This window comes from Pan troglodytes, chromosome 4, assembly GCF_028858775.2.
Source record: "Pan troglodytes isolate AG18354 chromosome 4, NHGRI_mPanTro3-v2.0_pri, whole genome shotgun sequence".
NCBI lineage: Eukaryota > Metazoa > Chordata > Mammalia > Primates > Hominidae > Pan > Pan troglodytes.
In genome coordinates, this window is record NC_072402.2 from 14,374,039 (window position 1) to 14,401,644 (window position 27,606).

Sequence of the window (27,606 nt, forward strand, 5' to 3'; positions counted from 1 at the left end):
AATACGCCAGTTAATATCATCAAATGAATGATCAGACACCTGCTACCCTTAGGCAACTGGGAAAGAGTAAAAGGACATAGTACATTAGCCTCTGCAGCTTAAAACACCAAAGAGAGGCAGGAATTACAATGGTAAGCAGATCAGAAACACTGAATAAACAAATAATGTCTACAGATAAATATCATCTTATGTTCTCTGGTATATTCCTTTTCATCAAGGGTTCCAATGTCTTTCTTGGGATATAATCAAAGGCAAATCATTCCAGGTTCATATTTAGAAAGTACCATGTAAGAATAAAAATAGTAACTTCTTTCGATCATGAAAGACTACTTAATATTGAGGGGTTTCGTGCATAAGATATCATCTCCAGAAGGTAGCAACTTCAATATCAATGGTCTAGGCAAGGCCACTGGGGGTAATCCTACTGGGGAATAACCCGAAAGAATGGTTTGTACCCCTAAGTACATGGTAGTAATAATAAACACCACCAGTGATAAGCCAAAACATAAAAGGATAGCAGAACATAAGCAAATGGTCAACTTAAACTGAGGAAGTCAAGAACCAACTTTAAGACATTTCCTCATCAAAAAAAGCCTTCAACTTATAGCTGGATAAAGCCACCCTGCTGCCAAACTCATTTCTCTATGGTCACCTGATTTTCAATAACCTGTTTCTTGGCTTGTCCCAATTCAATTCTCTACACCCAACTTCCATGATTCCAGCACATGCAAAGTTCATCAGGAGCTGGCTGATTCTAGAAAGATGATAACTTCTAAAGATAAGAGGCCAAGTGTTTTCAGGAGATTCATACCCAGGTGCCTAACTAAGTCAAATAATGGGAAGGGCAGGAGAGGAAGAAGAAGAGGGAGAGAAACAAGAGGCAAGAAAGGAAATTTAGCATTTAGAGGCAGGCTGTTCATATGTCTTTTCATTTAACCTCTAGAAAGAAGGAAAAGGCTTTTTAAGTCTATCTAATTATTTAATCTAATTGCATCTATCAGTTTTTCTACTTGTGGACATCCGATTGGTGATACTAACATATGGCCCAGGATGGCACTGGTTAAAGTTCCTGGGCACATTTCTACCTGCAAGATCAGTTAACGATGAGCAGAGAATGCCTTATCAGAGTGTAAGTGTGCTTTCAAGAAGGTCAAGCACATGTAATACCATTTTAAGAGTGACAATATTAAGAACTATCTCTCTTCCACAAATATTGTATCTAGTGATAAATCAGAAAGCTGCTCAACATGACATTAGCTTAAGTTGATTCAAAGCACAGTTACCTGGTCAAGGACATCTGAAAACTGTCTGAGTTTGCTAAGTTCCACCAAATTCAGCCACGTTATGTCCAGGATCCATTTTGATGGTTTTGGAGGACAAGCTTTAAGGTCTAATGAGGCACCTCCTTTAAAATTAAATATTAAATTATCAGATTTCCCTTCCTTCACTGTAAAACAATCTATTTAGTAAAATTTGTATTATTTTAATTTCAGTTATTTTACTACTTTCACTTTTTTAAGCACAGAAATATAAATCATAGTGAGAAACATGCAACATTTAATAAATCAATAGATAATTTTAGAAAAAACTCATGTAATCATCAGTAATATAACTTTGGAATCAGGCAGATGCTGGATTCTGTCCTAGTTTCCCCCGGACAAGGTCTGAGACAAGCCATTTCATTTGTCTAGGTCTCTAATTCCAAATTAGTAAAATAAGAATAATTAAACCTGTGTCACAATGTATGCGTGTAAAGCACACAAAACAGGATAGAGGACATGGCAGAGGGTCACTAAATGAGCATCAGTTGTCAATATTAAGAATTGCCCAATATTAGCACAAGCTAATATTCAATACATACTTTATCTAGAAATGTTAGTAGTACTAGACATGTTTGAAGGATTCTCTTCTATAAATCAGTATATTACTTACATCTACCTTGAACACACCCCAAGGGTTCCATGCTATATCACTTATGCCTGTGGTTATACCCTAAGCTAACCACAACAAACATTTCCATTTGGTACTGACCCTTATCTTTTTACTGATGATTTACCAAAGCTCATGTAACCCACGTAACTCTGACAGCAATGTAACAAAAATGACACCTTAAAAATGTTTTTGTTGTCCACTTCAGAACAACTGAATGTGTGAGCAATCGTATTTTAAAAAAGAGTTAAGAATAAAGGATAAAGTTAAGAATTAAGGATAAAATATACTATTTAATAAATAACATCCATTAAAGAATATCAAGGAAAATATGCTCTATGCATTATTCTTTCTTTCTTTCTTTCTTTTGAGACGGAGTCTCGTTCTGTAGCCCAGGCTGGAGTGCAGTGGCATGATCTCGGTTCACTGCAAGCTCCGCCTCCCAGGTTCATGCCATTCTCCTGCCTCAGCCTCCCGAGTAGCTGGGACTACAGGCACCCGCCACCACACCCATCTAATTTTTCATATTTTTAGTGAAGACGAGGTTTCACCGTGTTAGCCAGGATGGTATCGATCTCCTGACCTCGTGGTCTGCCCACCTCGGCCTCCCAAAGTGCTGTTATTATTATTATTTTTTTTGAGATGGAGTTTCACTCTTGTTGCCCAGGCTAGAGTGCAATGGCATGATCTCGGCTCCCAACCTCTGCCTCCCAGGTTCAAGCAATTCTCCTTTCTCAGCCTCCTGAGTAGCGGGGATTACAGGCATGCATGACCACGCCTGGCTAATTTTGTATTTTTAGTAGAGGCGGGGTTTCTCCATGTTTGTCAGGCTGGTCTCGAACTCCCGACCCCAGGTGATTTGCCTGCCTTAGCCTCCCTCCCAAAGCACTGGGATTAAAGACATGAGCCACCGCGCCCGGCCTACGCATTATTCATAAAATGATAAAATCAATCCATTTGGCCACTTTAAAAATCTTTGTTTGAACAGAGTAGGTTATAAACAAATGATAATACTCAAGATATTTATTGAGCTAATATCTATTTTATCCAGGCACCATGTACACTACTAAATTGTTATTTTTTGCCAAATCCATCAAAATGTATTTACAATGAGGTCAGTATGGCCTTGAAGCCAATTTGAAGAAAATATTAGCTCGTAAAATGAAAACAGATTGTTTTAACACCAGTGAGCAAAGACCTAAAGACAATGCATTGTGTTGAATAAAATGTTGCACCTTAGCAACTGTCCATTTTCCAACAAATTGAAAAGAGTAAGACATCCACCAGAGGGTTAGGGAAAGGCTATTCACAGAAAGGAAAGAGAGTTCCTCGCGGGCCAGAGTATTATTCATTGTTTAGTAGCAGGTAACTATGTCATGACTAACCTGCCGGCTCCCAAAGTACACAATTAGGCACAAATAGTGATTGTAACTTGGGGGAGAGAACATATTCCTGAATAATGTGGTAACAAATTAAATAGACCCTTGATGAATAAATAGCTGAAAGGAATAATTCGAAATAAATTGTCCAGATAATTGAGAACTGTGCTGTTCCCCTCTTTCCTCAAACTCTTGCTTTGGAAAAAAAAAAAAAAAGTAAGTTGGGGTTTTTACCGTAATACTTTGTGAAAATGATACATGCTTATAATGAAAGTTTTATACAAGCTATGCCACACAATCATAAATTGTCACAGCTAAGGCAGACTTAGAGAATAATCTAGGCTGAGCCTTTCCCATCTTAGAAATGACTGAAAGACCACCATCCAAATACTGTTGAGGCCAAAAGCAGTGGCCCACATCTGTCATCCCAGGACTTTGGGAGGAAAAGGCAAGAGGACAGCTTAACCCAGAAGTTTGAGACCAGCTGGGGCAACATAATGAGACTTCATCTCTACAAAAAATTTAAAAGTTAGCTGGATGTATTGGCATGAGCTTGTAGTCCTAGCTACTCAGGAGGATCACCTAAGCCCAGGAGTTTGAGGTTACAGTGAGTTGTGATTGCACCACTGCACTCTAGCTTGGGTGACAGAGCAAGACCCTGTCTTCAAAAAAAAAAAAAAAAATGGAAATCTGTTGTGGCTATTGGGCTTAAAAGCTGCTACAACAGAATATCACATTCTAGGAGGCACTCTGCTTATCAACAACTGAAATTTATTTATCACAGTTCTGGAGGATGGGAATTCCAAGTTCAAGGCACCAGTGATTTGGTGTCTGGTGAGAGCTCACTTCTGGTTCATAGAAGACCATATTCTCACTGCAATTCTCACATAGTGCAGGAGTTGGGGTCTCTCTTGAGCCCCTTTTTTTGTGAGAGGGAGTCTTGCTCTGTCACCCAGGCTGGAGTGCAGTGGCGCAATCTCGGCTCACTGCAACCTCCGCCTCCCAGGTTCAAATGATTCTCCTGCCTCAGTCTCCCAAGTAGCTGGGACTACAGGTGTGAGCCACCACTCCTGGCTAATTTTTTTTTGTATTTTAGTAGAGATGGTGTTTCACCATGTTGGCCAGGCTGGTCTTGAACTCCTGACCTCAAGTGATCTGACCACCTCAGCCTTCCAAAGTGCTGGGATTACAGACTTGAGCCACCGCACCTGGGTGGGCCTCTCTTATAAGGGCATCAATCCCTTATCTTGACTCTGCCCCTATGACCTAATCACCTCCCAAAAATCCCTCCATCTCATGCCATAACTTTGGGGTTTAGGTTTTCATCATACAAATTTTAGTCGGATACAAACATTTGCACCATAACACTATCTAAATAACATTTTAAATTATGTTAAATGATTTTAAAGTCCTTACAGAGAGAGTTTATGTCACCAGGTAGCTCTCATCAACCTAACCATCGAAGGGCAGATTTGCAACATAATCCTGCTCCAAAGTTTCCTCTGAAACTGTTTCATAAAGCAGCGTTACAAACAGCTGTTGAAAGCCAAAGACCCATGACAACCAGTCCAACCCATACAAGCATCAGACTAATCAAAATAACTAAAGTGATGAAGATAATATAATGATGGCCATCATTTGCTAAGCATATCCTATGTATCAGGATTTACATAAACTGTGTAAATTCTCAATAATCCTACTATGTAGATTTTACTATCCTTGTATTATAGACAAGGAAACTGGAGTTTGAAAAGGGTAAATGACCTTCTCAAGATCAAGAAAGTGACAAAGCCAACACATATTTTAACTCTCAACTTCCTAACTCTAAATCTTATGTTTGCTATCATGAAGACAAACTGTGATATGCTTCAAAGTATTTCAACAAGAGCTGGACACTCTCTTCAAAGCTATTTCTATGTGGAAATACATTTCATGCCTGAGTTGAGAACGACAGGAACAACAATCCATTGAAAAGCTCTAGAAACGGGGGACTAGAGTCACTGAGGCCAGAAATTAGTAACATATTAAGGGTTCACCAGAGAAGGCAGCTCTTACATCTACACATCTTTCTCTCCAGAGACTCATCTGTCACTTATTCTGATTTAGGAAATTTGGAAAATAAGGTTCAAATATAGCTAAAGAGTAAGTGTTTAATGGTTAGACACAATTAAAGAGAGAGAGATTGTCTATAATTTAACCATTTCTAAGTTCAAATCTAAACAGATGGGTCTTTGTTGCTACTATAAGATATATATATACACACACATATATGCATATGTATATGCATATGAAAATGCATTTGCATATGTATGACTATGGACCTATAACCCCTACCAGGGCACAGCATGTGTATACCTACATTCCTTCCCTATTGTTCCCCTAGGGGTCATCTTCAAGTTCTCCTACAAACCTACTCTCATGTTAAGCATGAAAATCTCCTGCTAGATAAAATTATGTCGTATCTCTAAAGACTTGGTTTAGAAAGGTATACTAGATGAATCTATTTAGACCCTGGCATCATTTTCATAGTGTTATGGGATGAATATTGTGTCTCCCCAAAACTCATATGTTGAAACCCTATATCTCAATTCTGACGGTCCTGGGAGGTGAGGCCATCGAGACATAATTATGATTAGATGAGGTCATGAAGGTGGAGCCCTTAGGAATGAGATTAGTGCCCTTATAATAGTCACTAGAGAGCTTGCTTCCTCTTCTCTGCTCCCCAGCATGTGAAGATGCAATGAGAAGACAGTTGTCTACAACCCAGAAGAGGCTCCTCACTAGAATCCACTGTGCTGCACTCTGATCTGGGACTTCCAACTTCTAGAACTGTGAAAAATAAATGTCTGTTGTTTATTAGCCACCCAGTCTATAGTAATTTCTTATAGCATTGAGAACTAAGATACACAGTTACTTCAAATATTTTTTTCAAGACATTCAAGAATGTGATAGTGAATTTATGTTTTCCAGCCTTCCGCTGGGCTGTTTCGTTTGAATGGCCCAGGGGACACGGCTGTGAGCAATGCTTCAGTAGATGCAGAATAAATCATCCACAGGATGAGCTGCACAGGGTCCTCATCCGCTTCACTCATCACCCAGTCACTTTGTTTTATCTACATCACACCAGCCTCACTCCACCAGAGGCCCTGACCTGATGCCATCCCTTCTGCTTCAGCCCTCTTCCCCTAAATGTTCCCATGGCCAGCACCTCCTGCTCTTTCAGGTCTTTGCCCACCTACCGATCTCTTAGGAATGCCACCCCATTAAATATCCCATTGAATACCCCACTTAAAGCTTGAAGCTTCTCCCACTTCACAATGCCCTGTAACTTCCCATCCCTCTCATCCTGCTCTGTTTTCTATAGGACTTACCATCTTCCCACTCACTATAAAATTCATTTATTATTTTATTTTTTTTCTGTACCCTCCCTAAATCTATATATGCTTTTCAAGGGTTTTTGTTCACTGACATGCCCCAAATACCTATTCCATGCCCAGGTATACAGTAGGTCCTCAATAGATAGTTATCAGTCAAGAAAAGAACAAATAAAATATCTCATCTAAATGCAGTCTTACATAATGCAAGGAAATTGTTATAACCAAAAAATGTACTGCAAAGGGCTTTCACAATAACTCCTCCATCTGCACCTGTGCGCTATAGTCTCTATTCTTATACTGACCTTTAATAAGAGTGAGAAACTCTTCATGCTTGACTCGGTTCCTCTGGATGTCAATCTTTAGGGTAAGCAACAAGGTGAACAGGAATTTGTGCTCCTCGTACAGCCCTCGGGCAGCATACTTATAAACCTCGTAGGTCATATGCTCGATGATATTAGCAATCCTCTTGCTTGTAATCGGGCTCTTGACAGACCTGGTGAAGAGAACATTTAAATCAGGCTTATCCCACTGCCCTTTTCAATTGTCTGTAAAAACAATTGTCTTTAATGGAAAATAAGTAACTTTGGAGGAAGAACTCTTATTTTTACACATCAAGAGAAAGCCTCCTAAATCTAAAATAACAAGAATTCTCTCAACATGAAATAACATAACAGAATCCCGAATGTTGTCTAAATCAATTCTACCTGCAGGGCATCATCACTCACAACGATATCTTGGGAATTTTCTTGTTTAACAGAAACATACGAAGCCAAAGGAATCAAATCAATGGATAAATAGTTGGTAGAGTTTTCTCTGGGCATAAAATGGCAAATCAGAATGATTTGTTAACACATTGGTAATTACACTGATCTGAGATTTAAAAAAGAAAGAGACTCTTACTAACAAAGGAGAAGGAAGTTATAAATGTAATGTCATCATTTTAGTGCACAGATATAGAATTCAGCTTGGCTTCCCACGTACAGACGTACCTGGCTAAGGAAAGGTCAAATAAGCCCAGAAACTGGCGAAGCGAAGTCTGATACATCTCATTAACCAAGCGCATCTCAGTAATGAGGAAGTAGAGGATGCTGCCCCGCGTAGCCACTGGAAGACAAAGAGCAAGGTTGCATGTGCTACGAGAGAGGAAAATAAACGATCCATGCAAAGAGATCAGCCTAAACTCTAAATGAAAACAACAACTTTTATTTTAGGCAGTGGCTGCCTACCAGATACGGGATACAAAGCAATACTCATTTATTAATATATTTATTTATTATTTACAACATTTTGTAAGTAATCAACTATTTGTATTTATTAAACGGTACTTCTCATTTTAGAATCTCTAGACCCCTCGTAAAAATATTTTACTATTTTTACTGCAGGTAGAAAAGACAACCAAAGAGATTTCAAAGGTTGTGTGTTTAACACCCAGCAAGCGAGGTAGCCATTAGGGACCTCATCCTTAAGTTCCAGGGAGAAGCCATGCCTAACCTGGGCTTCAAGTCTGCAAAACAAGCCATTGCAAAGATGATGCTTCTGCCTCTCTAACAATAAACGACACTTTAATTATTATTTTTTTTTTTTTGATACGGACTTTTGCTCTTGTCCCCCAGGCTGGAGTACAGTGGCGTGATCTCGGCTCACTGCAACCTCCGCCTCCTGGGTTTAAGAGATTCTCCTGCCTCAGCCTCCTGAGTAGCTGGGATTACAGGCGCCCACCACCATGCCTGGCTAATTTTTTTTTTCTCTTGTATTTTTAGTAGAAACAGAGTTTCACCATGTTATCCAGGCTGGTCTCATCATGTTGACCAGGCCTGTCTCAAACTCCTGACCTCACATGATCTGCCCACCTCAGCCTCCCAAAGTGCTGGGATTATAGGCGTGAGCAACCATGCCCGGCCGATTATTTGTTAACAGGAATAATAAAATACTAAAAGATAGCCGATCCAACTGAATTATTTAGCAGGTTTCTCTTGTACAAGGCCAATTTGCAAATTGGTGGCTGAGGATAAAAATCTCCCAAGAGACCACAGAACTACCTTCCTAACACAAAAACTATAAACAAAATACCAACATAGTGTTACCAAACGATAAATAACTGTGCACTAATTCCTCAGATTTCATTAATTTGTAGTCATCAGATTTTTAAAAATTCTCCTTCTTTACTTTCTAACATCAAAATAAGTTTATGAGAACCTTAAAGGATTTACCAACTAACATGAATGACAAGTACCCAGAAAATTTATACCATTATAAAAAAATTTTGACCTCCATTTTACAGACTATTTCCCAACAGAAATTCCACAAAACACCTCCACTTTGCATAATCATTTGTATAACTCCCTCACATCCTTCCATTTCTCTAATTCTCATTCCTCTCTCATTTCATTTTCCTGTGACATTTGTCTTTCATTACCAAACTCACCAGGTCTATATTCCTCCCGGGCTGAGTTAATTTGAACTTCTGTCTCAGCAGAAATTTCTAGCTTCTGTGTCACCTCCTCGGCTGTCCTTTTTGTGTTACTCAGCACGACAATGAGACTTTCATCTTCTACCAGGGACCCCTGGGTACTTGTCAGGCGGTAAAGCAAGTTATCTTCTAGTTCCTTCATCCTTCTTTTGTTTGCAGTTACATCTTCCATCAGATGAGTTCTTTCTTTCTCCAATTCCTATTAATTTGCATAAATATATTTTCTACCTCAATTAACAACTCTTGTTGAGTATTCCTTAAGACGTTAACCTACATGGCTGCTTTGAAGCTCCCGTACTGCATTTATCATAATCAACTGCAGGAAATATGGACATCAAAAAAGAAGGGCCGGGCGCAGTGGCTCACACCTGTAATCCCAGCACTTTGGGAGGCAGAGGCGGGTGGATCATTTGAAGTCGAAAGTTCAAGACCAGCCTGGTCAACGTGGTAAAACCCCGTCTCTACTAAAATACAAAAAAAAATAGCTGGGTGTGGTGGCGCATACCTGTAGTCCCAGCACTTTAGGAGGCGGAGGCGGGTGGATCATTTGAGGTCAGGAGTTTGAGACCAGCCTGGCCAACATAGTGAAAACCTGTCTCTACTAAAATACAAAAAAATTAGCTGGGCATGGTGGCTCATGCCTGTAGTCCCAGCTGCTTGGGAAACTGAAGCAGGAGAATCCCTTGAGCCAGGGAGGCAGAGGTTGCAGTGAGCTGAGATCATGCAACTGCACTCCAGTCTGGACGACAGAGTGAGACTCTAACATAAAATAAAATAAAAAATAAAATGTTAAAAAAAAAAAGGAGGAGGAGAAGTAACAGAGGAAGGCAGAGTAGGTGCCAAGCAACATGAAACCTGCAAAAAATACTACCAGCATCCCTTTAATCACCCATTTATTTTCTCAAGTCACATCAGTTTCAAGTGATTGCTGTGATTATATTTAATATTATACATATAATCTTCTTTTGAAGGGGAAATATATTTGAAGACAAAGATATATATCTCTGATTAAATAGGTTTACTTCTGCCTACTTTCTTAAGAGAGTTCCATTATTGTTTAAATGTGGTTATTTCAAACTTGCTAATTGAAAAAGTATCCAAGTCTGTGAAAAACTACTCTCCGAAATCTTAGGCAAGCAACTGAGCTGCAACTGTGAGCACGTTTAAATTGAAAAGTCTTCTTGGCCTGCTGTTCTCTCCAAAAGCAGAACAGTTTTGCATCTTTTCTGAGGGAGCTTTGGAGACAGCTGGGAGAGTGAAGCCTCGGAAGACTATTATCCTTATTGGCCTTTTCTTCCTCTTGGCAGCTTGGAGAGGGAGAGATAGAGGAAGAGAAGGACAGAAAAGATGGAGGTGGTGGCAAGGGTGGGAGAAGGAGAAATACGTGTGACACCAAGCAAGCCACAGGAAGAGGAAGCCCAAAGGCAGGAAGACAAAACAGAAATATGCTTCTGGCACCAAGTCAAATTGTACATGGATATCAACTTGCTATATGAGAGACTCTATCTGTGATGCTAAAGAAAAGAATCAAAAATGGAAAGAACAATAAAATGATACGTACAAATTTAAAATGAAACTTATGTATTAGAGAGTTTATTTGAAGAGCTTCCTGGATATGGAGTCCATTGACAATTTGCCTATGTTTAACTGCATTTATAATGTACAATTCATTATAAGTAAAATACGGAGAAACCAGGGTTAAGTGCAGGTGACAAACAGCAAAATCACAGGAGCTTTACCTGTGATTTTGACAGTGTGTTTGACAGTTCTGACTGGACTCACGGCAGCTACCTGAACGTATGGTACCAAGCTCACATCTCTAGACCAGCTTCAGAAATCTACATTCTCAATTGGGTACTCTGGATATGACTCAGTAGGTGATATGGTTTGGCTCTGTGCCCCCACTCAAATCTCACCTTGAATTGTAATCCCCACAATCCCCAAGTGTCAAGGGTGGCACCAGGTAAAGGTAATGGGGTCATGAGGGCAGTTTCCCCCATGCTGTTCTCATAACAGTGAGTGAATTCTCACAAGATCTGATGGTTTTATCAGCATCTGGCACTTCCCCTGCTTGTACTCACTCTGTCTTGCCACCCTGTGAAGAAGGTGCCTGCTTCTCCTTTGCCTTCCGCCATGATTGTAAGTTTCCTGAGGCCTCCCCAGCCATGCAGAACTGTGAGTCAATTAAACCTCTTTCCTTTATAAATTACCCAGTCTCGGGTATTTCTTCATAGCAGTGAGAGAATGGACTAATACAGTAGGTTTTATAGATTCTACTCCCTATTGAGAGAGCCAGAAATCTAGAGTGATGCAGTGATGAATCATATGAAACCATATAAAACATAATGGACTACTCACTGATTACATGATTAATTACACAATTTACCTTTGTTATGATCCGGTATGCACACAGACATGGAGGGAAAGGAGAGGCCAGACCCAGCCCAAACCGTCACTGTTAACCATTACTCAAGTTCTTCCCTTTAGTGGCTCTTACAATTATTCATTTTTAGTACTTAGTTTATGCTTACGAGAAACTTATCCCCATACTACTCCATGAATTACATTTTGTTTTAAACAGTATTGCTATGCTGATGACTCCCAAGTTTATATCTCAGCTTCAGATCATACCTCCTTTCAACTCTCCACTTGGACATCTAAGAGACGTCTCCTACTTAGCACCATCAGCAAAACTAAACGTCTGATCCTCCCTTCAAACATGCTCAACCTCACCCTTCCACAGCCCAGCAAATGGCAACACTATTGTTCTAGATGCTCTGGCCAAAACCTTTGAACCCTGCTTGGTCACTTTCTTCTCCTCAAATTCAACAACAAATTCATTGGCAAGTTCTATGATCTCCACTTCAAAATGAGATTCAGAATCTAATCATTTCTCACTCCCTCCACTATCACCACCCTGGTTTAAACTATCACCGTCACCCTCCTCTAAATTAGGAGGTCTAAACAGGTCTCCCTACCCCAGCCTTACCCCCTTGGTCTACTCCCAGCCCAGCAGTCATAATGATGCTACTAAAACATACTTCCTCTCTCAAAACCCTCCAGTGGCCAATCTTTCCACTCAGAGTGAAAGGTAAAGACCTTACCAAGGCCTATAAGGCTCTACCAAGCTGCCCCCTCCTTCATTACTGCTGGGACTTCATTTCCTACTTTTCTCCCCTTTTTCACTTTGCTCTAGCCACGTTTGCTATTTCCTACATCAGTGGTTTTCAAATTTCAGTGCATTAGGATCACCTGGAAGGCTTGTGCTGTAGGCCTGGAACAGCATCTGGGAATTTGCACTTCTAATCCCATGTGATGTGATGCTGCTATTCCAGGAAACATGCTTTGAGACTCACTGTCTTAAACACACAAGGAACTCTCTTGCCTCAGGGCCTCTGCATTAGCTGCTGCTCTGTCAGGTCTGTTCTTCTTCCAAATAACTCACTCTCTTCCCTTATTCAAGTCTTCCTCAAATGTCACATTCTCAGTAAGCCCCACTGTGACCACCCTCTTTAAAATGCTAGCCCACCAGCTGACTCCCCAGCTCTCCCGCTCACCAATGTCTGTACTTTTTATGGCATTTACCATCTTCTAACATAATACATAAATTATTTATATGTTATGCTCCAGGGATAGTTTGGTCTGTTAGTCTATTTTGTTCATTGATAAATTCCTAAATTAGTGAAACAAAGCCTGGTACATAGTAGGCACTCAATTAACACTGCAGATTGAATGATTAAATGTTGCATCTCTTTTCAAATTGATAAACTGAAACACACAGTGAACTGGAAAATCTAGTCTTTGTGCCAGAAATACAGATGTGGAAATGCTCAATCTCTGAAAACCATGACATTAAAAATAAAGGAGGTGTTAACAAAACTGCCTGAAGGCAAACAGCAAAGACCCCTGGCCTCTGCTTTATGTTTCAGCCAGTTAATCACCACTGATTGAATGGTTATAGTTGGTAAGACCCCACCAGACTCACAACTCATGCTCTGAGCACAGTGAATCAGGTCTGGGGACATTCGAGGAAAGGAAGAATTCCCTCTTTAAGCAAAACAAAAGTTCAGGTTTTGTGTCAATTCTTAATTCTTTAAGATGTAGCAACTCAAGCAAAACTTGCTCTTATCATCTTTGTTTCCATCTGTTATCTGGTTACAGATGAAAGCTCCCTTAGTGGTTATTTCAATTCATTGATTCACTAGATGAGAATTTCAAATTTTGGAAAATGTAGAAATTAGTACAAACAAGTGACATTTAATGGCTGCTAAAAAATTAATTTCCATAAGCAGTTATAATAGAAGCCCTCACATTATGGTTGTACTAGGAAATAAAAGTGATAATGAAAATTCAAACAATTTTTATTGCCATATTTATAAATTTCACACACTATCACTATCATTTCTGAGTTCCAGAGGGTGAGCATTTAAAGGTCTTCACCTGAAGACAGGTAAGGGAAGAAAAGTAAAGCAGTAGAAAGAGTGATGGTTTTGACATCAGGAAGACATATGTTTGAATTACAGCTCTCAAAACCCTTCAGCCACTTGACATTTGCCATGTTTTAAAACTCTGCAAGCCTCAGTATTTTCATCCACAAAATGTATGTAAAAACTGCTCATAGGATTATGGTGAAGATATCACCAGTAATGCAGCTAAAGTAGTGGCTGGATTATGATAACTGCTCAAAATGTCTCTTCCCTTCCATCTTCTCCCTTGATTCATTTCTGGCCAAATTTTCAGAAGCATGATAATGCTTATTGTAAAAATAAGTAGTTTGAAAAATCAAGTTGAAATGTGGCACAAAGTAAATGATAAATGATATTTTGAATTTCACATATTATCATAAAAGTGCATAATAAAGTAGCTGAAAAGGGATAAGAAAGGAGAACTTAGAATGATAAGGACAAATACTTTTGTTTCAACTGGGAATGAGAGCATGGACTATCAAACTCAAAAGCAGAACCAGGTCTTCTCAATTCTTGCTGCACAAAAACTTTTACCTTTCTGCCCATTTTTTCAATCACATAACCACTGCCCTACTTGAGAATTTACTTGTCATTCATGGACTACTCTAACAAAACTGGTCTTCCTGCTGACCCTTTTCCACTCACAGTCACTCAGGAGATCTCCGTTACCTATTTTGAAAGGTCCAAAAATTCTCAATATAGTTGGCAAAACCTGTCACAATCTACTTTTCTAATCTTATTTCTACTTGAGAACTATGAATTGGGGTTAAAATCATGCCTCCATGTTGCTTATGAAACAAATATTAATAAAATAAACATAGTAACGATGTATACAATGAGTGGCAAACCATTCAATTCTTGATAAAGCAAAAATAGTAACTAAAAAGATTGAACATTATTGAGATGGCTGTAGTCAATTTAATATCATTGTTAACAAATTTGTCGATTAAAGTAATTGCCTATATTCCCAAAGGATTAAAATAAAGCTAAGTACATTTCCCCAAAGTTTGAAACGGATGAAAATAAAATATACTAAGTAAACAGTATAATTGAAAATACTATTTGGAATCCCAAAAGCAATCTGTATATTAAATAGAAGCAAGTGGCCAAATACTTGGGCTCTAGAAAGTTATTGGCAAAAGAAAGTTTGAGAAAAAAAAATAGAACAATTGTTGCTTGGTTTTTGTTCAAGGTTAAAAGATTGAAAACCTACTTAGGGATATGGTTATAGGCATATTTTCATTTATATGGCTGATTTAAACATTTGTATTAAACAATTACTTTCATTCCACCAATTCATAAGAAGAAGGTAAGACCTTTTCAGATTAATATGATGAGGCAAAATTAATCAAAATAATTTTATCCATAAGTCTCTTTCCCACCAAAGGGATTATCTCTTAGCAGGCAGACAGATATATTGATAGATAGGTAGGTAGATAGAGAGATAGATGATAGATAAAAGTAAAGATTTGTGCTAAGTGTTCTATATAAATTCTAAGGCTACAATGTAAAATTCTTATATAAACTGTGATATATTCCAAAGGGAATTTTAAAAGTAAGAAATAGATCAGAGATCTAAAAGTAAGACCTGAAACTATAAAACTACTAGAAGAAAACATAAAGGAAATGCTTCAGGACACTGGTCTGGGAAAAGATTCTATGAATAACACCTCAAAAGCACAGGCAACAAAAGCCAACATAAACAAATGGGGTTATACCAAAAAGCTTCTGCACAGCAAAGGAAACAATCAACAGAGTGAAAAGATAACTTATGAAATGGAAGCAGTTACAAACTATTTATCTAAGAGGGGATTAATATCCAGAACATACAAGGAACTCAAACATCTCAACAGAAAAAAAAATCAATTAAAAAATGGGCAAATTATCTGAACAGACATGTCTCAAAAGACATAAAAATGGCCAAGAAATATATGAAAAAATTCTCAACATCATTCATGGTCAGGGAAATGCAAATCAAAACCAAAATGACATATCATCTCACCCCAGCTGGGTTGGCGATTATCAAAAAGTCAAAAAATAACAAATGCTGATGAAGATGCAGAGAAAAGGGAACTGTTAAACGCTGTGTGTGGGAATGTAAACTAGTACAACCACTATGGAGAATAGTATGGAAGTTCCTCAAAAAAGTACACACATGGATACACACATTGAAACAAATAGAACTACCACATGATCCATCAATCCCACTACTGGGCATTTATTCAAAGGAAAGGAAATCAGTGTATCGAAGACATGTCTGCATCCCCATGTTTACTGCAGCACTATGCACAATTGACAAGATATGGAATCAACCTAGGTGCCCAACAACAGATGAATGGATGAAGAAAATGTGGTATACATACACAATGGGATACTATTCAGCAATAAAAAAGAATAAAATCCTGTCATTCACAGCACCATGGATGGAACTGGAGGTCATTATGCTAAGTGAAATAAGCTAGGAACAGAAAGTAAAACACTACATATTCTCACTCACATATGTAAGCTAAAAAAAAATGTTGATCTCATAGAAGTGAAAAGTAGAACAGAGGATACTAGAGGCTGGGAAGGGTGGGGGAAAGGGTGAGAGAGGGAGAGATTTGTTAAGATACAAAATTACAGCTAGATAGGACAAATAAGTTATAGTGTTTTATAGCATTATAGGATGACTGTACTTAATGATTATAATATATTATATAATTTCAAATAGTTCGAAGGAAAATATTGAATGTTCCCAACATACAGAAATGATCAATGTTTGAGATGATGGATATGCTAATTACCCCAATCTGATCACTATACCTTATATTATGGAACTATCACTATGTACCCCATAAACATGTACAGTTACTATATGTCAATTAAAAATAAAATAAAAATTTACACGTACACGGTGGTTTGGTAAAATTTCGTGAACATAGCATTTGTTAATTAAATGATTTTTTACTGTAAGTAGCTTAACAAAGAAGCAAATGAAAACTAAACTTATTTGTGTACTTAAACTGCATTTATAACCAAAGTTTTGAAATCAGTAAAAGACAAATGGCAGCCAGAGTTCTCAATCTTAAAGGTATCACACAGCCTCCATTACCAAATATTATTTCTCTTTTGTACTTTACACTAGTAATCAAAATAGAAAGATCAAACAAGAGAACTCAGAAAGAGATTTCTTTTCCCCCCACCACCAGTGAGCTGGTGATAACGATGTCTGTTTAATGTCCTTCTTAAATTACTTCCCATGTCAGTTTCACCAAGTTCAGGTACTTGCACCTCAAAAGGAAATCACACACCTGTTTGTTCATCCAGAATTCTGAACAATGATGATCCCTGAGGCCTTGTATTGTGTGACCAGCAGGAGCTATTGATCAACATTGGCATTTTTCTCCCAATGGAACATAGATTTTTTTTAAGTTTCTATTTTATTCTCTATGATCAAAGTGAGAGTGAGTCTAAGAGATTTGGTTTCTATAAAGGAAGGTTGTTGTAGGCTTACTGGTTTCCTGCATGTTCAAAATGGTCTAGATACATCACCTTCTGGTAATAACAGCAGAATGTCCAAATCTACTCACAGGTGCATCAGATAAACAATTGGATATAGGCTTGATGTGAATTTGAACAGCACATGCATTTAAAATGACTGTTTTGAAGCACACAGAAAATATAACTCTGTTAAAATTCACGCTTCCTTGCATTCATACACTCTAAGGTTTCCACGTGTTTCTGAAGCAAACAAACCTGAAGGTCTAGCAGATACACAACTGAGCATTCATGAGACCCGATTATGTGTGATAATAAGGTCCCTCATTGCCTCTGTATCCCTAGGACACAGAACAGCTGATGAATTTTTGGAGTCAAAGATTTGTCTTTCCCTTGCATGATCAATTACTGTTCAGAGCCTCCTTTCACAAGAAGAATCAACAAACCTATGAAGTCATGACTCATCCCCACTGAAGAGATTCAGCCTTTGTTTCAGCCCCACATTCCTCAGATGGTTTCCAACATCAACTTCCTATTCTGTTTGGGATATCCTATTCCTTCCTGTGTGTAATCTTCCTAGCATCAACAGCTCTCCTTAAATCAATAAAATTTCAAATTGATATTTTATATTTATAATCACTCAAGAAGTGAGATTATAGTCAAAGACACTGCATTGTCACTGAAGTCAAAGGAGTAATTTGGACTTTATTTTTTATGATTTCACTTATTTTTTACTTATTTTCCATTACTTTAAAAAAGATTGAATCTTAATACAACTAACATAATTACTTCCTTGACTTATAAGACAACATAAAAATAGTTTTCATATAACATCAATATTACTGAAAAAACTTAAAGTTTAAAATACCTTATTTCTTTTTATTCTTAGAACACTTTTACTAAGGAAATGAGTCAAACTTCTCTGTTAAAAAGCCACTGAGAACAATTCTTTCTGTGTGTAATGATGTTTGCAGTTTGGAGAAGCTCTTACTAGGACAATGCTGTGGAGAGAGAGGATGGGTTGAGACAGCTTCCTGGGAGGAGACCTGTGCTCAGTCTCTAATCATGTTCACCTAGAATCCAGAAGCTTCAGGTTGCTGCTTCTATTAACAGGTGAACTCAAATCTATTTGTTAGGTTACTAAATTTGTGGAATTACAGAAGGCCCTGAGTTTATTATACCTAAGGGTGATATCTGAATGCATGAAAGAGGGAGGACAGGCCAACACACGGTTTGCAACTGTGCACTACAGATCCCTGGGCACCTGGCCTGTTAGTAAGAGGAGTCAGAATTTCCACAGGCCTATGAAGTATCATATCTTGGGTGAATAACTAATATGTATCACTATATTTATGGGGTATTGACTCTTAAACCCTCTTATTTTAAACTTAAGATTTACAACAGGTAGGATATGAAATATGGGAGGCAATTAGTATTAACAGCAAATATTTGATTCAGGTTGAGTTTCTCCCAAGTGAGAAAAAAGATTGGCAGGCAATACGCTCATGACTCTGTTAAGCAAACAGGCTTGATCCATTTTCTTTTACCCTTAGCTCATTTTTTTTTCTATAAAATATCAATAATTGTCCTTTGAATAAATTTCTAGCAGAAACAACTTGAGGAAGTTTAAAACTATGTACTATCCTTGTTTTTTTTAATATATATTTTTTATTATACTTTAAGTTCTAGGGTACATGTGTACAACGTGCAGGTTTGTTACATATGTATACATGTGCCATGTTGGTGTGCTGCACCCATTAACTCATTATTTACATTAGGTATATCTCCTAATGCTATCCCTCCCCTCTCCCCCCACCCCACAACAGGCCCCGGTGTGTGAAGTTCCCCTTCCTGTGTCCAAGTGTTCTCATTGTTCAATTCCCACCTACGAGTTAGAACATGCGGTGTTTGGTTTTTTGTCCTTGTGATAGTTCGCTGAGAATGATGGTTTCCAGCTTCATCCATGTCCCTACAAAGGACATGAACTCATCCTTTTTTATGGCTGCATAGTATTCCATGGTGTATATGTGCCATGTTTTCTTAATCCAGTCTATCATTGATGGACATTTGGGTTGGTTCCAAGTCTTTGCTATTGTAAATAGTGCTGCAATAAACATACGTGTGCATGTGTCTTTATAGCAGCATGATTTATAATCCTTTGGGTATATACCCAGTAATGGGATGGCTGGGTCAAATGGTATTTCTAGTTCTAGATCCCTGAGGAATCGCCACACTGTCTTCCACAATGGTTGAACTAGTTTACAGTCCCACCAACAGTGTAAAAGTATTCCTATTTCTCCACATCCTCTCCAGCATGTTGTTTCCTGACTTTTTAATGATCGCCATTCTAACTGGTGTGAGATGGTATCTCATTGTGGTTTTGATTTGCATTTCTCTGATGGTCAGTGATGATGAGCATTTTTTCATGTGTCTGTTGGCTGCATAAATGTCTTCTTTTGAGAAGTGTCTGTTCATATCCTTCACCCACTTGTTGATGGGGTTGTTTTTTTCTTGTAAATTTGTTTGAGTTCTTTGTAGATTCTGGATATTAGCCCTTTGTCAGATGAGTAGATTGCAAAAGTTTTCTCCCATTCTGTAGGTTGCCTGTTCACTCTGATGGTAGTTTCTTTTGCTGTGCAGAAGCTCTTTAGTTTTGTCAATTTTGGCTTTTGTTGCCATTGCTTTTGGTGTTTTAGTCATGAAGTCCTTGCCCATGCCTATGTCCTGAATGGTATGGCCTAGGTTTTCTTCTAGGGTTTTTATAGTTTTAGGTCTAACATTTAAGTCTTTAATCCATCTTGAATTAATTTTTGTATAAGGTGTAAGGAAGGGATCCAGTTTCGGCTTTCTACAGATGGCTAGCCAGTTTTCCCAGCACCATTTGTTAAATAGGGAATCCTTTCCCCATTGCTTGTTTTTCTCAGGTTTGTCAAAGATCAGATAGTTGTAGATGTGTGGTATTATTTCTGAGGGTTCTGTTCTGTTCCATTGGTCTGTATCTCTGTTTTGGTACCAGTACCATGCTGTTTTGGTTCCTGTAAACTTGTAGTATGTTTGAAGTCAGGTAGCATGATGCCTCCAGCTTTGTTCTTTTGGCTTAGGATTGTCTTGGCAATGTGGGCTCTTTTTTGGTTCCATATGAACTTTAAAGTAGTTTTTTCCAATTCTGTGAAGAAAGTCATTGGTAGCTTGATGGGGATGGCATTGAATCTATAAATTACCTTGGGCAGTATGGCCATTTTCACGATATTGATTCTTCCTATCCATGAGCATGGAATGTTCTTCCATTTGTTTGTATCCTCTTTTATTTCGTTGAGCAGTGGTTTGTAGTTCTCCTTGAAGAGGTCCTTCATATCCCTTGTAAGTTGGATTCCCAGGTATTCTATTCTCTTTGAAGCAATTGTGAATGGGAGTTCACTCATGATTTGGCTCTCTGTTTGCCTGTTATTGGTGTATAAGAATGCTTGTGATTTTTGCATATTGCTTTTGTATCCTGAGACTTTGCTGAAGTTGCTTATCAGCTTAAGGAGATTTTGGGCTGAGACGATGCGGTTTTCTAGATATACAATCATGTCATCTGCAAACAAGGACAATTTGACTTCCTCTTTTCCTAATTGAATACCCTTTATTTCTTTCTCCTGCTTGATTGCCCTGGCCAGAACTGATATATCTGTGTTCATAAGGCACACATAAGACTCTTTTCAATTGAGTAACTAGACTGTAGGAAATGACCCAAAAGCAGCAGAGATCAACTCAGACCCATTTGTACCACCCAGACTGAGAAGGTCCAGCAGTGTTAGCAGATTCAGGAATATGCTGGGAAGTGAAGAAGCTGCAAAAGTAAAAGCCCCTTAGAACAAGCATACTGCTGAAAATCCATCAAAATTAAGCCCAGCAGCTCACTTCTTCTATCACAAGACCTCATTTTGGGAACAAAACAAATAAAGGTTAGGCGTTATAATGCTGTTCACATTATAAAAGAAAACGAGTGTCTGTTATTATGAAAGAAAAAAAATGAGTGTCACATTATTCTGGCTGATCATTTTGTAAGAATTATTTACTGTGACCCCAGAACAGATTCTGATAATGAGATAATATTAAAGGAGTAATTTTCTCAAGACACTCAATTTTCCTAAGAAGTAAGAAAAAGCCTGGTCCTGCATCCATACTGGCTTTTCAGGGCTGCTCCAAGTGTTTTCAAATGAGCTTAACAAGCTCCTTATTTCATCTTAAACCTCTGCTACAGGAATTAAGGCCCAGTGATGGGCTTATTTTTGTTTTTGTTGTTGCTGTTGCTGTTGTTGTGTTTTGCTGCAATCCAAGTCTGTCAGATCAAATTATTTGTTCCAAGGAGACTGTATTCATTCAGTTGAATATAAGAAAACCAAGGACAAGAATATTATTCAAACTGCCGTCAGGGCCCCTTATCTCCATGAAGCCAAGGCTACAGGTGGAAGGAGAGTCTCAAATACCAGTGACAGAGGTGGCCCAAAAGACCCTCAGGAACTTCCACTTGCTCCAGGTCACATGCTATTGCTCAAGAATCCCAGTCCCGCCTGAAGTAATTACATGACAATGCTAAATTTCCTTCACCACCTCTATTGAGATTTAACTCGGGACTCAAAAACTAAGCAAGTACATATTTTGAAGGCGGTCATTACCACAACAGCAACCCAGTGGCAGGAACCAGAATCAGTATCTGCCATTCTGAGATCACTCAACCATGCGAATTTATGAAGCTGGATTAAATGCTCCTAATGCAGCTTCCAACTTTATGACTCTGTGATTCATGTGCTATAAATTAACAATAATGTTCAGGAAAAGGGAAGGGAGAGAGAAGGGGAGGAAGTGGAGGAGAAAGAGATAGACATGTGGTAGGGCTCAGATGGGCAAGCACCGTACAACACACAGAAAAGGTACAGACAAGGGGAGGGACAGACCCCAAAGACTTTGCTGACTGTATTAACATAAATAATCTTCAGGTCAGCGTAGAAGGTGCCATAAAGTTAACTAAATTCCTCATTATTATCGAACCCAGGAGCAAATCAATAGCAATGTTAAGAGTTCGTGCAGTTTCACCATAACATTCCCATTAAAATCTTCCACGTTTCTTTGCTGAAGCCTCACATACTCTCTAAAGAAAATGCTCACTCGAAAGAAGGAAGTTTACAAATGTGTGCCCATTTTTCATTGAGCATTAAGTTATTCCATAAAACAGAAGTAAAGAAGGCAGACATGGAGTTATGTTTCATTAGCATAATTAAGTCAGTAGCCTTCAAAAGTTACAGAGTGAAACTCAGGTGGCACAAACTTCTGTCTTCTCACATCAGATCCCACCAGGACATACTACAGGGCTCTCTTAGATCACAAATGAGAACTGACAATGTGTTTGTTATGAGTACAAAGTTCTAATTTTATATTCTAAAAGCATAATAATGAATCAAATGAAAGAAAAACCTAGATGTGTACTAGAAAATTAAAAGTCAACAGATGAGTTGAATTCATAATAGAACACACTTTTCAGAACAATCAAGTAATTTAAGAACAGAGTAATGATGCTGAAAATGAGACTGATTCCTCGTAGTTTCATCATCAGTCTGTATAAAGGCAATGATGACATACGTAATTTATGAGACATTTCTGAAACATATGAGTAGATGATTGGTTAATAATTTCCTTTAGGAAAAAAAGAAAACACTTGGAGATTAATGGGAAAAAACACAGGGAATAAAAGGAGAGAAACTCAGTCCTATTACAACTGTTATTATCTTATTTTTGTCAATGAAATATAACATTAAAGCAATGCAGAATGGGAGGGAGCCACACTTCACTCACCTGCTTCTCTGTGAGAATGACCCTCCCCAGTAACTGATCTTCTAGACCTTTCATGGTGACAGTGAAGTCAATGATGGAGGTACGGGCACTTATCTCAGGGGTGTAGGCTGGGTTAGGCAATTTGGTGGTAATGTAGAGTCTAAAGCCATCCAACACATCTACTTCCTTGTCACCAACTTTCACCTTTTTTATAAAAAGAAATTTAAAAGTAATAAAATAGAGATATACCTTACTGTGTCTTTTTTGTATCAGATCAAGTATTGTTTTAAATAATTACATAATTGGAGATCATTTGTATACTAAAAAAGAAATGGTCATGAGGCGTCTGCACAGCTTCAGACAACTAGGATGAAAGAAAGGAAGCAAAGAAGGATGGGAGGAAGAAACATATATATACACACATATATATAATGGACTGAATATAGAATTTAACACCAAAATTGTTGTGATCACATTGCAGGAGTGAGATGGATCCCTTACCCAAAATTCAGTTCACAGGTTGAGACTGATGATGCTACACATGCACCGAAAGAGTATAAAAAGGTTTATTACTCACATGATAAGATTTTGGGAGAGATCAGAGCAGGTTCCCAAACAGGTCCCAAAAACTGGCTTGAGAGAGCAGGGAGGGGCAGCTGCTCTAGGGCTTTGTGGTGTTTAGGGGGTAGAGCTGGGGTGAGGGTTCCCATACATAGGTGTGGACAGGGGATTGCATGGTTTGAATTTTCAACCTGTGCCAAAGCAGGGGGCACCCAGGTTTTATCAGCCTGCCCAGATGTGGGTGGGGCAGAAGGGGAGAGGCGCATGGAGAGGCTTCAAAGCTGTCAGCATCAAATGCAGTCAGACCCTTTTCACATTACAAAAGTGAAGTCAATATTCCTAAAAGGCTTGCTCTTGGATATTTTCATCCAAAGTCAAGAAGTGTAGAAGAGAAAAACAAACCTTTCCCAAGGACTCAAATTTAAGTTGTTGCCTACTGAGAGAATTCTATCTGTGTCACACTGACCTGGCCTCATGGTAATTGTTCTGCACATTGTCATCCATAGGTTTAACCCACCTTAAAGGTAGACCCAGTTTTAATGAAGTTTCTTTCCAAAACATTATCTAGTGCTGGATCTAGTTCCTCTCCAACATCTTCAATAAGCAAAGGCCTTCCAAGAGAAAGGCTGTCTTCCAGGTGGTTTCTGAAGTACTTGTGATTTAAAGACGTGATCTAGGAACAGGATCACAAGGTTGCTATTGACAGACATTACCATGAAGCAATGCACAGGGATAACTGTTTTCAAATGAAACCTAAAGCATTCTACTGCAAGAGACAAATACAAATTGAGCATCCAAAATGTTCCCAAATACAAAACTTGTTGAGAGCCCACATGACGCCCACAGTGGAAAATTCCACACCTGACCCCTATGCTTTCTGATGGTTGAATGTACACAAACTTTGTTTCATGCATAAAATGGTTTAAAATATTGTATAAAATTACCTTCAAATATATGAAGAAGGTGTATATGAAACATAAATGAATTTCGTGTTCTGACTTGGGTCCCATCCTCAAGTTATCTCATTATGTACATGCAAATATTCCAAAATCTAAAATCTGAAACACTTCGGATCCCAAGTATTTAGGATAAGGGGCATTCAACTTTCATATAGATTTTTAGAGATCCTTGGCTTTGAAACCCACACTTGGTGAAATTGTAAAGAAGTTTAACTGTTTCCATTGTTGTTTAACAAACTATCATTTTGTTTTATTGGGAAGCATGTAAAGGCTCTGTGTGGGAACAATGTTTTTTCTTCACCACTACCACTTTTGTGACAAATAATAATGTAATAATTAGGAAGTATTCATGCAAAGTGCTGCACACTTTGTGTGATACAGCTCTGCCGTTCTGTACTTATCAAAGAGAGCCCTGGACCCTGACAGAATAGCCTGAAACCATTGAAAGATGGCATTGGTAGAGATCAACACAAATGCAAATAATGAAAGTTTCAGAAAATATTTTTATATTAGATTTAAGCTTGCATCTGCTACTGCTCTACCTAGGATTACAAAAACATCTCTAGTGTTTTCAAATATTTCTTTACTCTTGGATTTTTGTTTATGTGAGGCAATAAAACTTAACCGGTAGCATAAACATACTAAAACACAAATTACCTGGAGTTCATTTCGGCTTTCTTTATTTTTAATCCAGATCTTGCCTTGAGTCTGTGGATCAATTAACAAAGGGTAACGAGATGCCTTCGTGACAATAATTCCATTTTGAATGGACAAGTCATCATTTGGCAGACCTTGGAGGTTCCATTCACTAACAGTAGGAGCATCAATCAACATCTCACTGAGATTTAGGTTCTTTCCAAATGGAATTTTCCGGGCTTTCATTTCCTTCCGCCAGTCATTTAACAGAAGATCACGAAACTCTTGGTTAAATGGACCAGAATAAGATAGAAAAGCTGTAGCCAACAGTACATCCCCTAAAATAGAAAACAAACACCATTGAAATACTTTACATTCATCCTTGTGATTGTACAGCATATTAAAAATGAAAAAAATTAAAAAGACAATAATTCTTTTAAACTAAATTCCACAAATCAAACTGGAAGCACAAGTGGCTGTGCTGGTGAATAAGCAGTAGTCTGGTTTATTAGTCAATAAGGTCCAAGTGGCCTACCAAGTGATACCTACTAGCAGTCAAGCACTGGATTATCTTTACTCTCATTAGAAGTGAAAAGATGACCTCTAAGTTTAAGAGTCAAACCTCATAAGACAGAGCCTTCATTAAATGTGACCTTCATTAATATACCCATGCACTCACAGAATTCTAAAGTGACCTGATAATAAAAGGCATAAAGGTAGTTAACACATCTAATAAGGACAGCATAGATGCCAGAACAATGTCTCTTTCTCTGAAATGGCTGGAGGCACACACACACACACACAGGAATTTTTTTTAATTTTATTATTATTATACTTTAAGTTTTAGGGTACACGCGCACAATGTGCGGGTTTGTTACGTATGTATACATGCGCCATGTTGGACACACAAAGGAATTTGATTAAAGTATAAGCTTTCGAATTCCCTATCACAGTCAACACACAATCTCATTAATAAAGAAATTTACATACCTACAAGTCTTTTAGTTTGTGCAGCAAACTCTTGGCTTTGCTCTGTCCATCTTTCTTTTTCACCTGCCAAGCCACTGATGAGCATGGAAGCTGTCTGCATCTTGTGTCTGCATCGCTCTGCATCTTCAAGCAAGGTCTAACAAAGGTCATAATCACAAGAAAGCTTTTACTGAAATAAACATAGCCACTGGCTCAAAAATATAATTGTAGAACACGCCATATTATCTGCCTTCCTGAGACATGTGAGCCATTACTTCACGAGAAGCATGCGATTCTATTTCCATGTGTCTGTCAGCCCAGTCCTCTTCCTTTGCCCTGTCCTCTCTCTTATCCCCTGCCCATGGAACTTGGCTGGATAGAGTTTCGCTCTTGTTACCCAGGCTGCAGTGCAATGGCATGACCTTAGCTCACTGCAACCTCTGCCTCCCGGGTTCAAGTGATTCTCCTGCCTCAGCCTCCCAAGTAGCTGGGATTACAAGCATACGCCACCACACCCTGCTAATTTTGTATTTTTAGTAGAGATGGGGTTTCTCCATGTTGGTCAGGCTGGTCTCAAGCTCCCAACCTCAGGTGATCCGCCCACCTAAGCCTCCCAAAGTGCTGGGATTACAGATATGAGCCACCACACCTGACCAGTGCTTAGTTCTTAAAAACAAATGGTTCTAGTGGCTCACACCTGTAATCTCAGTACTTTGGGAGGCTGCGAGGCGGGCGGATCACTTGAGGTCAGGAGTTCAAGACCAGCCTGACCAACATGGTGAAACCCCATCTCTACTAAAAATACAAAAATTAGCCGGGCGTGGTGGCAGGTGCCTGTAATCCCAGCTACTTGGGAGGCTAAGGCAGGAGAATCACTTAAACCCGGGAGGTGGAGATTGCAGTGAGCCAAGATCGTGCCGCTCAAATCCGCTCAAAAAAACACAAAAAGCAAAAAACAAATGGCTCTGTTTCTTAGTGTTTAAGCAACAATTGCTTATTCTACTTGTAAAAATCTAAACTTATGAAATAAAATGGGTATGTACAAAGGTTTAGCTACCTGACAAGTCACTGGGTGTTCAAATATATATACACATGCTAAATGTCTAACAATAGAGGATTATTTAAATAAATTATAGTGTATCCATGAATAAGAATACTCAGAAGCCATAAAAAAATCCTATAAAAATTTTTATGACCAAGAAAGCAGATCACAATATATTGTTAAAAATTCGATTTATAAAACGGCATTCCTAAATTATCAGTTATGTTGAGTTCAAAATGCATCTGAAAGGCATATATTATGATATGAATAATAACAGGATATGATTAATGTTCATCTCCAGGGTTACCTGTATTTTGTATAGAGACATGAATTGCTTTTGTAATAATAACACATTACAGTGTTTTTCAAAAGCAAGATATTTATTCCACTTCGTCCTAATCTATTTTCTTCCTCTGGAGTTAAGGCAAAAAAACTAACAGTCCATCAGAGAGAAACATTCCCCAACTACGGCTACTCACATCTGTTTGTTTCCCTCAAGAGGGAAGGTGCCAGCTGGGAAGGACAAT

At 38.4% G+C, this 27,606-nt stretch overlaps 1 protein-coding gene across 3 annotated transcripts in view; it reads right to left on the minus strand.

Annotated features, from left to right (window-relative positions):
- DNAH5 (dynein axonemal heavy chain 5) overlaps positions 1–27,606 on the minus strand; it is a 327,271-nt gene that overhangs the window by 38,034 nt on the left and 261,631 nt on the right. For all 3 annotated transcript variants that reach the window (XM_016952957.4, XM_016952956.4, XM_054684178.2), the window contains exons 62-69: positions 26,059–26,194; positions 25,090–25,406; positions 23,991–24,146; positions 22,934–23,116; positions 9,111–9,354; positions 7,675–7,789; positions 6,988–7,178; positions 1,284–1,405 (exon numbers count right to left, since the gene is read on the minus strand). In XM_016952957.4, coding sequence (XP_016808446.4) covers positions 1,284–1,405; positions 6,988–7,178; positions 7,675–7,789; positions 9,111–9,354; positions 22,934–23,116; positions 23,991–24,146; positions 25,090–25,406; positions 26,059–26,194 — 1,464 coding nt within the window. The remainder of the gene's footprint in view (positions 1–1,283; positions 1,406–6,987; positions 7,179–7,674; positions 7,790–9,110; positions 9,355–22,933; positions 23,117–23,990; positions 24,147–25,089; positions 25,407–26,058; positions 26,195–27,606) is intronic.